Raw genomic sequence first — 12,936 nt, 5'->3', positions numbered from 1 at the left:
CACGTGTTCGTCAGAGTAGGAATCGCAGGATAGCTCAGATGAATACGTAGCTTGAGGAGTGGTGCAAAAGGGAGGGGTTCAAATTCCTGGGACATTGGAACCGGTTCTGGGGGAGGTGGGACCAGTACAAACCGGATGGTCTGCACCTGGGAGTGTTTGCTATGGCTGTTGGGGAGAGGTTAAACTAATATGGCAGGGCATGGGAACCTATGCAGGGAGACAGAGGGAAGTAGAATGGGGGCAGAAGCAAAAGATAGAAAGAAGAAAAGTAAAAGTGGAGGGCAGAGAAACCCAAGGCAAAAAGCAAAAAGGGCCATATTACAGCAATATCCTAAAGGGGCAAAGGGAGTTAAAAAGACAAGCCTGAAGGCTCTGTGCCTCAATGCGAGGAGTATTCAGAATAAGGTGGACGGATTAACTGCGCAGATAGCAGTTAACGGATGTGATGTAATTGGCATCATGGAGACATGGCTCCAGGGTGACCAAGGCTGGGAACTCAACATCCAGGGGGATTCAACATTTAGGAAGGATAGACAGAAAGGAAAAGGAGCTGGTTAAAGAGGAAATTAATGCCATAGTAAGGAAGGACATTAGCTTGGATGATGTGGAATCTGTATGGGTGGAGCTACGGAATACCAAAGGGCAGAAAACGCTAGTGGGAATTGTATACAGACCACCAAACAGTTGTAATGAGGATGGGGACAGCATCAAACAAGAAATTATGGATGCGTGCAATAAAGGTACAGCAGTTATCATGGGCGACTTTAATCTACATATAGATTGAGCTAACCAAACTGGTAGCAATGTGGTAGAGGAGGATTTCCTGGAGTGTATTCGGGATGGTTTTCTCGACCAATATGTCGAGGAACCAACTAGAGGGCTGGCCATCCTAGACTGGGTGGTGTGTAATGAGAAAGTACTAATTAACAATCTTGTTGTGCGAGGCCCCTTGGGGAAGAGTGACCATAATATGGTAGAATTCTTTATTAAGATGGAGAGTGACACAGTTAATTCAGAGACTAGGGTCCTGAACTTGGAGAAAGGTAACTTCGATGGTATGAGACGTGAATTTGCTAGAATAGACTGGCGAGTGATACTTAAAGGGTTGATGGTGGATAGGCAATGAGAAACATTTAAAGATCACATGGATTAACTTCAGCAATTGTACATCCCTGTCTGGAGTAAAAATAAAAGGGGGAAGGTGGCTCAACCGTGGCTAACAAGGGAAATTAAGGAAAGTGTTAAATCCAAGGAAGAGGCATATAAATTGGCCAGAAAAAGCAGCAAACCTGAGGACTGGGAGAATTTTGTAATACAGCAGAGGAGGTCAAAGGGTTTAATTAGGAGGTAAAAAATAGAGTAGGAGAGGAAGCTTGCCGGGAACATAAAAACTGACTGCAAAAGCTTCGATAGATACGTGAAGAGAAAAAGGTTAATGAAAACAAACGTAGGTCTCTTGCAGTCAGATTCAGGTGAATTTATAATGGGGAACAAAGAAATAGCAGACCAGTTAAACAAAATTTTGGTTCTGTTTTCACGAAGGAAGACACAAATAACATTCCGGAAATACTAGGGGACCGAGAGTCTAGTGAGAAGGAGGAACTGAAAGATATCCTTATAAAGCGGGAAATTGTGTTCGGGAAATTGATGGGATTGAAGGCCAATAAATCCCCAGGGCCTGATAGTCTGCATCCCAGAGTACTTAAGGAAGTGGCCCTAGAAATAGTGGATGCATTGGTGATCATTTTCCAACAGTCTATCGACTCTGGATCAGTTCCGATGGACTGGAGGGTAGCTAATGCAACACCACTGTTTAAAAAATGAGGGAGCGAGAAAACGGGTAATTATAGACTGGTTAGCCTGACATCAATTGTGGGGAAAAGGTTGGAATCAATTATTAAAGATGAAATAGCAGCGCATTTGGAAAGCAGTGACAGGATCGGTTCAAGTCTGCATGGATTTATGAAAGGGAAATCATGCTTGACAAATCTTCTGGAATTTTTTAAGAATGTGACGAGTAGAGTGGACAAGGGAGAACCAGTGGATGTGGTGTATTTGGACTTTCAAAAGGCTTTTGACAAGGTCCCACACAAGAGATTGGTGTGCAAAATCAAAGCACATTATATTGGGGGTAATGTACTGACGTGGATAGAGAACTGGTTGGCAGACAGGAAGCAGAGTGTCGGGATAAACGGGTCCTTTTCAGAATTGCAGGCAGTGACTAATGGAGTGCCGCAGGGCTCAGTTAATGAGGGAATTGAGTGTAATATCTCCAAGTTTGCAGATTACACTAAACTGGGTGGCGGTGTGAGCTGTGAGGAGGACGCTAAAAGTCTGCAGGGTGACTTGGACAGGTTAGGTGAGTGGGCAAATGCATGGCAGATGCAGTATAATGTGGATAAATGTGAGGTTATCCACTTTGGGGGCAAAAATACTGAGGCAGAATATTATCTGAATGGTGGCAGATTAGGAAAGGGGGAGATGCATCGAGATCTGGGTGTAATGGTTCATCAGTCATTGAAAGTTGGCATGCAGGTACAGCAGATGGTGAAGAAGGCAAATGGTATGTTGGCCTTCATAGCTCGGGGATTTGAGTATAGGAGCAGAGAGGTCTTACTACAGTTGTACAGGGCCTTGGTGAGGCCTCACCTGGAATATTGTGTTCAGTTTTGGTCTCCTAATCTGAGGAAGGACGTTCTTGCTATTGAGGGAGTGCAGCGAAGGTTCACCAGACTGATTCCTGGGATGACGGGACTGACATATATGAGGAGAGACTGGATCAACTGGGCCTTTATATACTGGAGTTTAGAAGGATGAGAGGGGATCTCATAGAAACTTAAAAGATTCTGACAGGACTGGACAGGTTAGATGCGGGAAGAATGTTCCCGATGATGGGGACGTCCAGAACCACGGGACACAGTCTTAGGATAAGGGGTAGGCCATTTCGGACTGAGATGAGGAGAAACTTCTTCACTCAGAGAGTTGTTAACCTTGGAATTCCCTACCGCAGAGAGTTGTTGATGCCAGTTCATTGGATATATTCAAGAGGGAGTTAGATATGGCCCTTATGGCTAAAGGGATCAAGAGTATGGAGAGAAAGCAGGAAAGGGGTACTGAGGGAATGATCAGCCATGATCTTATTGAATGGTGGTGCAGGCTCGAAGGGCCGAATGGCCTACTCCTGCTATTTTCTATGTTTCTATGTAAACCTGAAAATCAGGTTAAATCAGAGGCTTGCCTCATGAAAGTATTTAAATTGCCAACCTGCTTTCCTGGAGCAGGTTGGCTGCATGCCCCTTGTTCTACCTCCGTTAAATCCAGAAGTGTGCGGGTTGAGGTCGGGTTTGAAATTTTAAAAACATTTTAGCATCTGACTCGACTCCAAACCACCCATTTTTGGGGGTTAAAATTTACTCTATGGTGTCTAAAGACAGTGGCAAGGGAGTGGTAAGGAATCAGAGGCAAAGAAGTAGAGATGTTGTTGGGGATCAAAACCAATAGTTGTGATATTCTCAATGTTGAGTTGAAAAATTTTATGATTCATCCATGACTGGATGTCATACAAGCAGTATGACTGCAGATAGGCAGTTAAAGGTTCAAAGGAGGTGGTGGAGAGGTCGAGCTGGGTTTCATGGGCATACATGTGAAAGCTGATTCCATGACTGCGGAGTACATTACTGAGGTGTAGAGGTGTAGCATGTAGATGAGGAAGAGGCGGGGGCAAAGGATAAACCTTTGGGAGCTTCAGAAGTGACAGCGTGGGCGAGGAAAGAGAAGTCATTGCTGAACAAGTGCTCATTACATTTGGGCGGGTGGGAATGGAACCATGCAGATGATAGAGTTATGGAATGCTGGCAGCAGCTAATTTAGGATAGACTGGTAATCAAACCTGTGTGTGTCTGTTCTGTGTAACTTATCACAATACAGAGTTATATCCTTGCTCAGTAACCACTGGGGAAACCATCTCTGTCTTCATTTGCATATTCTCTTTTTCATATCTGCACATTGCTTCTGTCTTATTTTTGGTGCCAGTTCTGTATTTTCTCCTTTTTACCTTTATTTAGGATCACTTTCTATTACTGAATTGCTCTACTTTATTTTTTAAATATACTTTTGTCTCCTCCATTCTTTGCATTCTTTGTTCTGAATGTATTTACCTATTTCTTAATTCGGTTTCTGTTTTTTCCTTTACTGCTCTCCTTTTTCGGACATTACTGTTCCTACAGTTTCCTACATTACACCTGGGATTACACTTCAAAAATACCTCATTGGCTGCAAAATGCTTAAGGGACATCCTGAGGTGGTGAAGGGTGCTATATTAATGCAAGCTCGCTCTTTCCTTCGTTCTCTGGTATTGCTGTAGCTGTCTGACATGCTGCATAGACACTATCAATGTAAGTCGGACATTGCTGGGAAGCTGCCCCACTTCCGTCTGCCTCTTGGAAAGGATGTTGACTCTGTCCCAAATCCTTGGGTCATTTTCATATTTGGGATAGGCGGTGTGTGTCTGTGTGGTGGAGCTACGGAGCTGGGAGAGAATCAGAGCAGCACCCTGCCATTTTGATTGAGGCATGGAAATTTAGAGGCTCTTAATGAACCGAAGAGTGCGCTGAAAAAAAAATCTTCTTTCCCTGCAGCTAATCCAGAATCTGCTTTCTGTAATTACCTTTGCTGTCCAACATTTCCAGGGCTTTTCGAAGGCCCAGCACAGATCCACTAAGAGTTGTGTGCTGTCAAAATTCTTGGAGTAGCCCATCTTCCACCCTCATCCAAAACTCTGCTGCCCAGATCCTAAATCGCACCAAGTCCCATTCACCCTGTGCTTGCTGATCTATGTTGGCACGCGGTCTGGCAAAGCCTCGATTTTAAAATTTGCGAAAACCTCTGTACAGTGTGATTTAAGATTGATGTTATTGTTATCGGCGAAGACAGCATTGTTGCTTTGATGCCAAATAGCCTCAACAATTCTGGTTTTTCATCAAAGGAAGGGATGTTTTTCAAATCCCTCCATGGCCTTGCCCCTCCCTATCTCTGTTAGCTCCTCCAGCCCTACAACTATCCGAGATCTCTGTGCTCCTCCAATTCTGGTTTCTTGTGCATCCCCGATTTTAATTGCTCCACCATTGGCGGCCGGGCTTTCAGCTGCCTAGGCCCTAAACTCTGGAATTCTCTCCCTCTCCACCTCTATGTCCTCCATTAAGTCACTCCTTAAAACCTACCTAATATCTCCTTACATGGCTCGGTGTCAAATTTTGTTTGATAACGCTCCTGTGAAGCGCCTCGGGACGTTTTACTACGTTAAAGTACTACGTTAAAGCAAGTTGTTGTTGTTGTATGCCCTCGAGGCTGCACAGCAAACATAGGGAATGGGCGTAATGAGAGCCCGTCACCCCCCGCCCACCCCCCACCCAATGGGGATTTTTTGGTGGAGTCTAAATAGGGCAGAAATCCAGAGGATCTCAGCAGGTGCAGCTCCTAATTCTCACACGCCCCAACCTAGGAATTGCATGCCTCATTCTTAAGTATCATTTAGGAAAACAATTGGAAACAAACAGGACATTCCACTAACAGAACTCTTAGCTGATTGAAAGGGGGAAATGTTCTAAAAACACATCCTACCACAATGAGATGATGGGGCGTATAGCACATTAGAGAAAGAGGCTTTTAATATTTAATCTGAAAATGCGCAACAAATTTGAAAAATATTTCACTGAAGTACGTATACGTTTTCCCAACAGTTGATTAATTTCAGTGGAAGGTACTTGAATGTAAAATAATAATTGGTTGCAAAATTGTGCAAAGAAGCAGCTGATCCAATATTTATAAATGTGCTGTCTCCTATATCAAAAACTGACATGTCTATCCTTTTCACACACTAAAATAATTTTGGAGCCAAAATGGAGACTATCGGCATTAACTAAGTTGCAAAATTAAAACAGGTGCTCTCGGTGTGGATAAATAGACATCTGATAAAAGAACTTCCTTTCATCCCATTGATGGATAGGAACCAGGTCTAGAGATCTTAATGTGTCTAGTTAGACAGACAGGAATGACTGGTTAGCATCTGGTCGATACAGATGGCTTTATGTTCTGTGACTGCTATGTTATTAGAGAAAACCACTGTAAAGTGTGATTTAGGATTGATGTTATTGTTATGGGCTAAAACAGTATTGTTGCTTTGATGCCAAATAGTCGCAACAATTCTATATTTACATCAAAGGAAAGGTTTTCCTTATGATCCAGGGACTCTCTTGTTGTCTTCAGTCTTCTATTTCAGGTCGTGAATCCGGAACTCCGTAAACCGGACATTTTGTGTATAGCTGATGGAGTCATCTGGAATCTGGAATTATTGTCAGAAAACCGGGCATTTTTGAGGCTAAACCCAAAATTCAGTTGAGGATTCCAGATTTCAGACGACTGATTTTCTTGTCTGAAATCTGGAAAAACCCAAAAACCAGAATGAACCCGGTCCGAAGGATTCCGGATTCCAGATGTTGTACCTGTAGTACAGTCTGCTTTGTATAAGGGAAGAATAGGGGCCCCCCAAAGTATCATCTCAGATAAACCAGCATTAAAGACTGTAGGTATGTACCTCCCAGTCCCACAAGGATACCACAGGCCTCCCCTGCCCCGGGGGCTTCACATCCTCCCTGATCATGGTCTTAAGCCCCCCACCACCACCACCAAATCTGTACTTACTTTACCGTGCAGCAATTCTGTAGGCACCCGGCTGCAGCATGATCCCCCCTCACCAATTTTGACTCCCACCACCCAATGCTGGAGTCAGTGTTGGAATTTTGGCCTCCAATTTTCTTTTTATGTTACACCAGATTATGTACCATGTAAATAGAACTTACACACAGAAACAGCCCATTCAGCCCGACAGGTCTATGTGATAGTCCTCCCACCCAACTTCATCAGCATATCCTTCTATTCCTTTATCCCTCATGTACTTATCCAGCTTCCCCTTAAATATATCTATGCTATTTGCCTCAACTACTCCCTGTGGTAGTAAGTTCCACATTCTCACCACTCTTTGAGTGAAGAAGTTTCTTCTGAATTGATAATTGGATTTACTAGTGACTATCTTACATTTATGGCCCCCAGCTATGGACGCCACCCCCCCCCCCCCCCCCCCGCCGAAAAAGGAATTTAAAATATTAGAAGTTGCTTTATTACAATATTAACCCTAAGCTATAAAAATGTAAAATACAATTTTAATTAAAAATTGAAACCTTTTAACTCTACTCGCCTTGCTCTTTCCCTGATCTTTCTTCCCATTCTCTATCTGGGTAATTTCTATTTTACTAATTGAATTTCAGATCAGCCATGATCAAATTGAATGGCGGAGCAGGTTTGAGGGGCCAAATGACTTACTCCTGCTCCTATTTCTTATGTTCTTATGTTCTTACAATTTAATTTTTTTAAGCTAGTCTAACAATCTATTTTAACCACTTTTCTCATTTCAAATCTTGCCTTCTTTTTTCTCTTTGTTGTCTCCATTAACTTTTGAGGTAGGAGCAATTAAAAAAAAAATTGGGCCCCAGATGTGATCTTGAGAGTTTAGTCGGGTTCGTGACCACCACAGAACTCCAACCAAAGGTCGCAGGGTCAGGCACAGGCCCTCGAACATCTGCAGAACCCACAACCTCACCACAGGCATTGGAAATGTGGGTGGAAGGTGACTGGCCCCAGGATTGCCAGGTTAACCCCACCTCCTCGCCAAAAAACAATGGATTGTGGCCTTAGCAGCCACATGTGTCAATTCCTCCCCTCCCATCGATCTCCCGGGTTCATGACCCCAGGGGACCCCACTTCCACTTGTTTAGGCGAGGAATGCCTGGTAAGACTAGGCACTGCTTTGCAGGTGCTACCACGGAAATAAAACTTAGGAGAGCTGTAAAACGGGCTGCCGATTCGCTATCTCCCGTTTTATACTAGCGCACAAAGTCAAGACCATGGCCCAGAACTTAAAGAAGGGTAACTTTGAAGGTATGAGGCATGAATTGGCTAGGATAGATTGGCGAATGATACTTAACAGGTTGACTGTGGATGGGCAATGGCAGACATTTAGAGACCGCATGGATGAACTACAACAATTGTACATTCCTGTCTGGTGTAAAAATAAAAAAGGGAAGATGGCTCAACCGTGGCTATCAAGGGAAATCAGGGATAGTATTAAAGCCAAGGAAGTGGCATACAAATTGGCCAGAAATAGCAGCGAACCCGGGGACTGGGAGAAATTTAGAACTCAGCAGAGGAGGACAAAGGGTTTGATTAGGGCAGGGAAAATGGAGTACGAGAAGAAGCTTGCAGGGAACATTAAGACGGATTGCAAATGTTTCTATAGATATGTAAAGAGAAAAAGGTTAGTAAAGACAAACGTAGGTCCCCTGCAGTCAGAATCAGGGGAAGTCATAACGGGGAACAAAGAAATGGCAGACCAATTGAACAAGTACTTTGGTTCGGTATTCACTAAGGAGGACACAAACAACCTTCCGGATATAAAAGGGGTCAGAGGGTCTAGTAAGGAGGAGGAACTGAGGGAAATCCTTATTAGTCGGGAAATTGTGTTGGGGAAATTGATGGGATTGAAGGCCGATAAATCCCCAGGGCCTGATGGACTGCATCTCAGAGTACTTAAGGAGGTGGCCTTGGAAATAGCAGATGCATTGACAGTCATTTTCCGACATTCCATTGATTCTGGATCAGTTCCTATCGAGTGGAGGGTAGCCAATGTAACCCCACTTTTTAAAAAAGAAGGGAGAGAAAACAGGGAATTATAGACCAGTCAGCCTGACATCGGTAGTGGGTAAAATGATGGAATCAATTATTAAGGATGTCATAGCAGCGCATTTGGAAAGAGGTGACATGATAGGTCCAAGTCAGCATGGATTTGTGAAAGGGAAATCATGCTTGACAAATCTTCTGGAATTTTTTGAGGATGTTTCCAGTAGAGTGGACAAGGGAGAACCAGTTGATGTGGTATATTTGGACTTTCAGAAGGCTTTCGACAAGGTCCCACACAAGAGATTAATGTGCAAAGTTAAAGCACATGGGATTGGGGGTAGTGTGCTGACGTGGATTGAGAACTGGTTGTCAGATAGGAAGCAAAGAGTAGGAGTAAATGGGGACTTTTCAGAATGGCAGGCAGTGACTAGTGGGGTACCGCAAGGTTCTGTGCTGGGACCCCAGCTGTTTACACTGTACATTAATGATTTAGACGAGGGGATTAAATGTAGTATCTCCAAATTTGCAGATGACACTAAGTTGGGTGGCAGTGTGAGCTGCGAGGAGGATGCTATGAGGCTGCAGAGTGACTTAGATAGGTTAGGTGAGTGGGCAAATGCATGGCAGATGAAGTATAATGTGGATAAATGTGAGGTTATCCACTTTGGTGGTAAAAACAGAGAGACAGACTATTATCTGTCAGATTAGGAAAAGGGGAGGTGCAACGAGACCTGGGTGTCATGGTACATCAGTCATTGAAGGTTGGCATGCAGGTACAGCAGGTGGTTAAGAAAGCAAATGGCATGTTGGCCTTCATAGCGAGGGGATTTGAGTACAGGGGCAGGGAGGTGTTGCTACAGTTGTACAGGGCCTTGGTGAGGCCACACCTGGAGTATTGTGTACAGTTTTGGTCTCCTAACCTGAGGAAGGACATTCTTGCTATTGAGGGAGTGCAGTGAAGGTTCACCAGACTGATTCCCGGGATGGCGGGACTGACATATCAAGAAAGACTGGATCAACTGGGCTTGTATTCACTGGAGTTCAGAAGAATGAGAGGGGACCTCACAGAAACATTTAAAATTCTGATGGGTTTGGACAGGTTAGATGCAGGGAGAATGTTCCCAATGTTGGGGAAGTCCAGAACCAGGGGTCACAGTCTAAGGATAAGAGGTAAGCCATTTAGGACCGAGATGAGGAGAAACTTCTTCACCCAGAGAGTGGTGAACCTGTGGAATTCTCTACCACAGAAAGTTGTTGAGGCCAATTCACTAAATATATTCAAAAAGGAGTTAGATGAAGTCCTTACTACTAGGGGGATCAAGGGTTATGGCGAGAAAGCAGGAATGGGGTACTGAAGTTGCATGTTCAGCCATGAACTCATTGAATGGCGATGCAGGCTAGAAGGGCCGAATGGCCTACTCCTGCACCTATTTTCTATGTTTCTATGTTTCTAAGACCTACTTCCTTGTCTCTCAGTCGGGATCTGGCATAGCATGAGGTAGTCATGGTCTCACCCTGTCTTCAGGTGAAAATCAAAATGATTATGTGCCATACTATGTAGGCTGAAACATCCTAACTGACATGGTCTGCCTTTAGTTACACTGTGCTCAACTGGTCCTCTTAGCAGGAATTTTCTTTTCCATGTTTAAAACATAAGAACATAAAAGAACATGGAAGAAGAATATGCTCACCTTGTCAGTACATCCTGCAAAACATGCGGACAGGTAGGTGATGCCATCAGACCCACAGACTGGGTTGAAGTTCTTTTTTGTACACCCACAATCTTCGTTACACGGTACAGTTAGATTCCTTTTGAACCCATCAAAAGAACTAAAAAAAAATTCAAAAGTCACAATGAGAAAATGTTCAGAAACTAAAAGCTGTATTAGAACCCCCAGAAGGCTGCCCATCTCTTTACATGTTACTACATGCCCAAGCTGAGATACTGCAAGCACACAGTTTCTGCATGTTCCATTCATAGTGGGAACGTGATTAATGTACTAACGTAGCAGATGAAGTTGATGCTGTCCTCTCCAGTCAAGAGGTTAATACAGTGACAGCACCACTGTTATGTATGTAACTATGTAATACTTACCACCAGAGGGCGTGATTGTTGGAGTTCTAATGGCCACCTGCACACAAGTGCAGGGCCAGTATAAAAGGTCGGCTGCCATATTGTTTAGGCAATCTGGAGTTGTAATAAAGACAACTAAAGTCACAGTAAGTTTAGCTCACAGTAGTCAACCTCGTGGAGTTCTTCGATACACAACAATTGGCGACGAGTAACAGAATACGAACTTTCATGGAACCATATCTGCCGTTGGAATATTAGAGAGATTCGTGGAGGGTGATGACTGGGAAGCCTTCATCAAGCATCTCGACCAGTACTTCGTGGCCAATGAGCTGCAAGGAGACACTAACGCGGCCAAGCGCAGGGTAGTTCTCCTTACCGTGTGTGGGCCTAAACTAAAAGGCCTCATCAAGAATCTGCTCGCACCGACAAAACCAACAGAGAAGGAATATACAGAGTTGTGCACGCTGGTTCGGGACCATCTCAAGCTGAAGGAGAGTATCCTCATGGCCAGATATCGTGTTTTACATGCACCATCACTCCGGGGGCCAGGATGTGGCGGATTATGTTACCGACCTGAGACGCCTCGCAGGACCTTGCGATTTTGGAGCTGCGTTGGGGCAAATGCTGCGGGACTTTTTCGTGCTGGGCATCAGCCACCGAGGTCATTCTTCGAAAGCTGCTGGCTGCCGAAACCCTAGACCTGAGCAGGGCCATCGCCCAGGCATGCATGGCCACGGACGATAACACCAAACAGATATCTTCTCAACATCGAAGCTCACCGGCAAGTACTGTGCATAAAATGATGTCACTAGCAGGCCGAACTGCATATGGCAGGGCCTCTCCGTCTGCGGCTGCAAGACCTGTGATGACTCAGTCCGCCGTCGGATGTGAATGTGAATCCATTAGCACCGTGTTGGCGCTGCGGGGGTAATCATCGGGCCCATCAATGTCGATTCAAGCACTACGTGTGCAAAGGCTGTGCAATGATGGGGCACCTCCAGCGAATGTGCAAGTGTGCTGCGACATATCACGTGGCAGAGGATAATCGATCCGGCGCGGATCACGCAGCACAGGCAACTCAACCCAAGGAAGAAGTGTATGGGGTATACATACCTTCACCACCAAGAGCCCTCCTATAATGCTGAAAGTCAAATTAAATGGAGTTCCAGTATCCATGGAGTTGGATACGGGTGTGAGTCAGTCAATAATGAGCCAGAAGGATTTCGAGAAACTGTGGGGCAATAAAGCACAAAGGCCCAAACTGAGCCCGATCAATGCAAAGTTGCATACCTACACCAAAGAGCTCATGCCAGTCATTGGAAGTGCGGCAGTGAAGGTATCGTATGATGGGGCTGTTCATGACCTATCATTGTGGATTGTTCCAGGCAATGGCCCAATGCTGTGCAGCAGAAGCTGGCTAGAAAAGATTAGATGGAATTGGAATGACATTAAAGCACTATCTTCAGTGGATGACGCCTCGTGTGCTCAAGTGCTGAGCAAGTTTCCCTCGCTATTCGAACCAGGCATCAGCAACTTCACAGGCGCCAAGATGCAGGTCCATCTAGGCCCCGATGCACGGCCCGTCCATCACAAGGCTTGAGCGGTTCCGTACATGAAGGAGAAAGTCGAGATCGAACTGGACAGACTCCAACGCGTAGGAATCATAATCGCCAGTCGAGTTCAACGAGTGAGCCAGTCCAATTGTTCTTGTGTCGAAAAGCGATGGCATGGTCAGAATCTGCAGAGACTACAAGGTAACGATTAACCGAGTCTCACTACAGGACCAGTACCTGCTGCCCAAGGCGGATGACCTGTTCGCAACATTAGCGGGGGGATGTCGTTCACCAAGTTGGACCTACTCCGCCTACATGATACAGGAGCTGGCTGAATCTTCGAAATGACTGACATGCATCAACACACACAAAGGGCTGTTTATATAATACAGGTGCCCTTTCAGGATTCGCTCAGCTGCAGCCATTTTCCAGAGAAACATGGAGAGTTTGCTGAAATCTGTTCCGAGTACTGTTGTGTTTCAAGACGACATCCTGGGCCGTGACACCATCGAACATCTACACAACCTGGAAGAGGTTCTACGTTGCCTAGACAGAGTGGGACTCAGGCCGAAACGCTCC

The 12,936-nt window shown here is 44.9% G+C and overlaps 1 protein-coding gene across 1 annotated transcript in view; it reads right to left on the bottom strand.

The window, feature by feature from the left end:
* The window catches only part of LOC139266749 (solute carrier organic anion transporter family member 3A1-like), a 467,845-nt gene that overhangs the window by 18,356 nt on the left and 436,553 nt on the right, over nt 1-12,936 (bottom strand). Inside the window, exon 7 of the mRNA XM_070884345.1 lies at nt 10,422-10,560. Within this exon, the coding sequence (XP_070740446.1) occupies nt 10,422-10,560 (139 nt within the window). The remainder of the gene's footprint in view (nt 1-10,421; nt 10,561-12,936) is intronic.

Source organism: Pristiophorus japonicus, chromosome 1 (genome assembly GCF_044704955.1).
Source record: "Pristiophorus japonicus isolate sPriJap1 chromosome 1, sPriJap1.hap1, whole genome shotgun sequence".
In the NCBI taxonomy this organism is placed as follows: domain Eukaryota; kingdom Metazoa; phylum Chordata; class Chondrichthyes; family Pristiophoridae; genus Pristiophorus; species Pristiophorus japonicus.
This window is presented reverse-complemented; position numbering and strand designations above follow the sequence as displayed.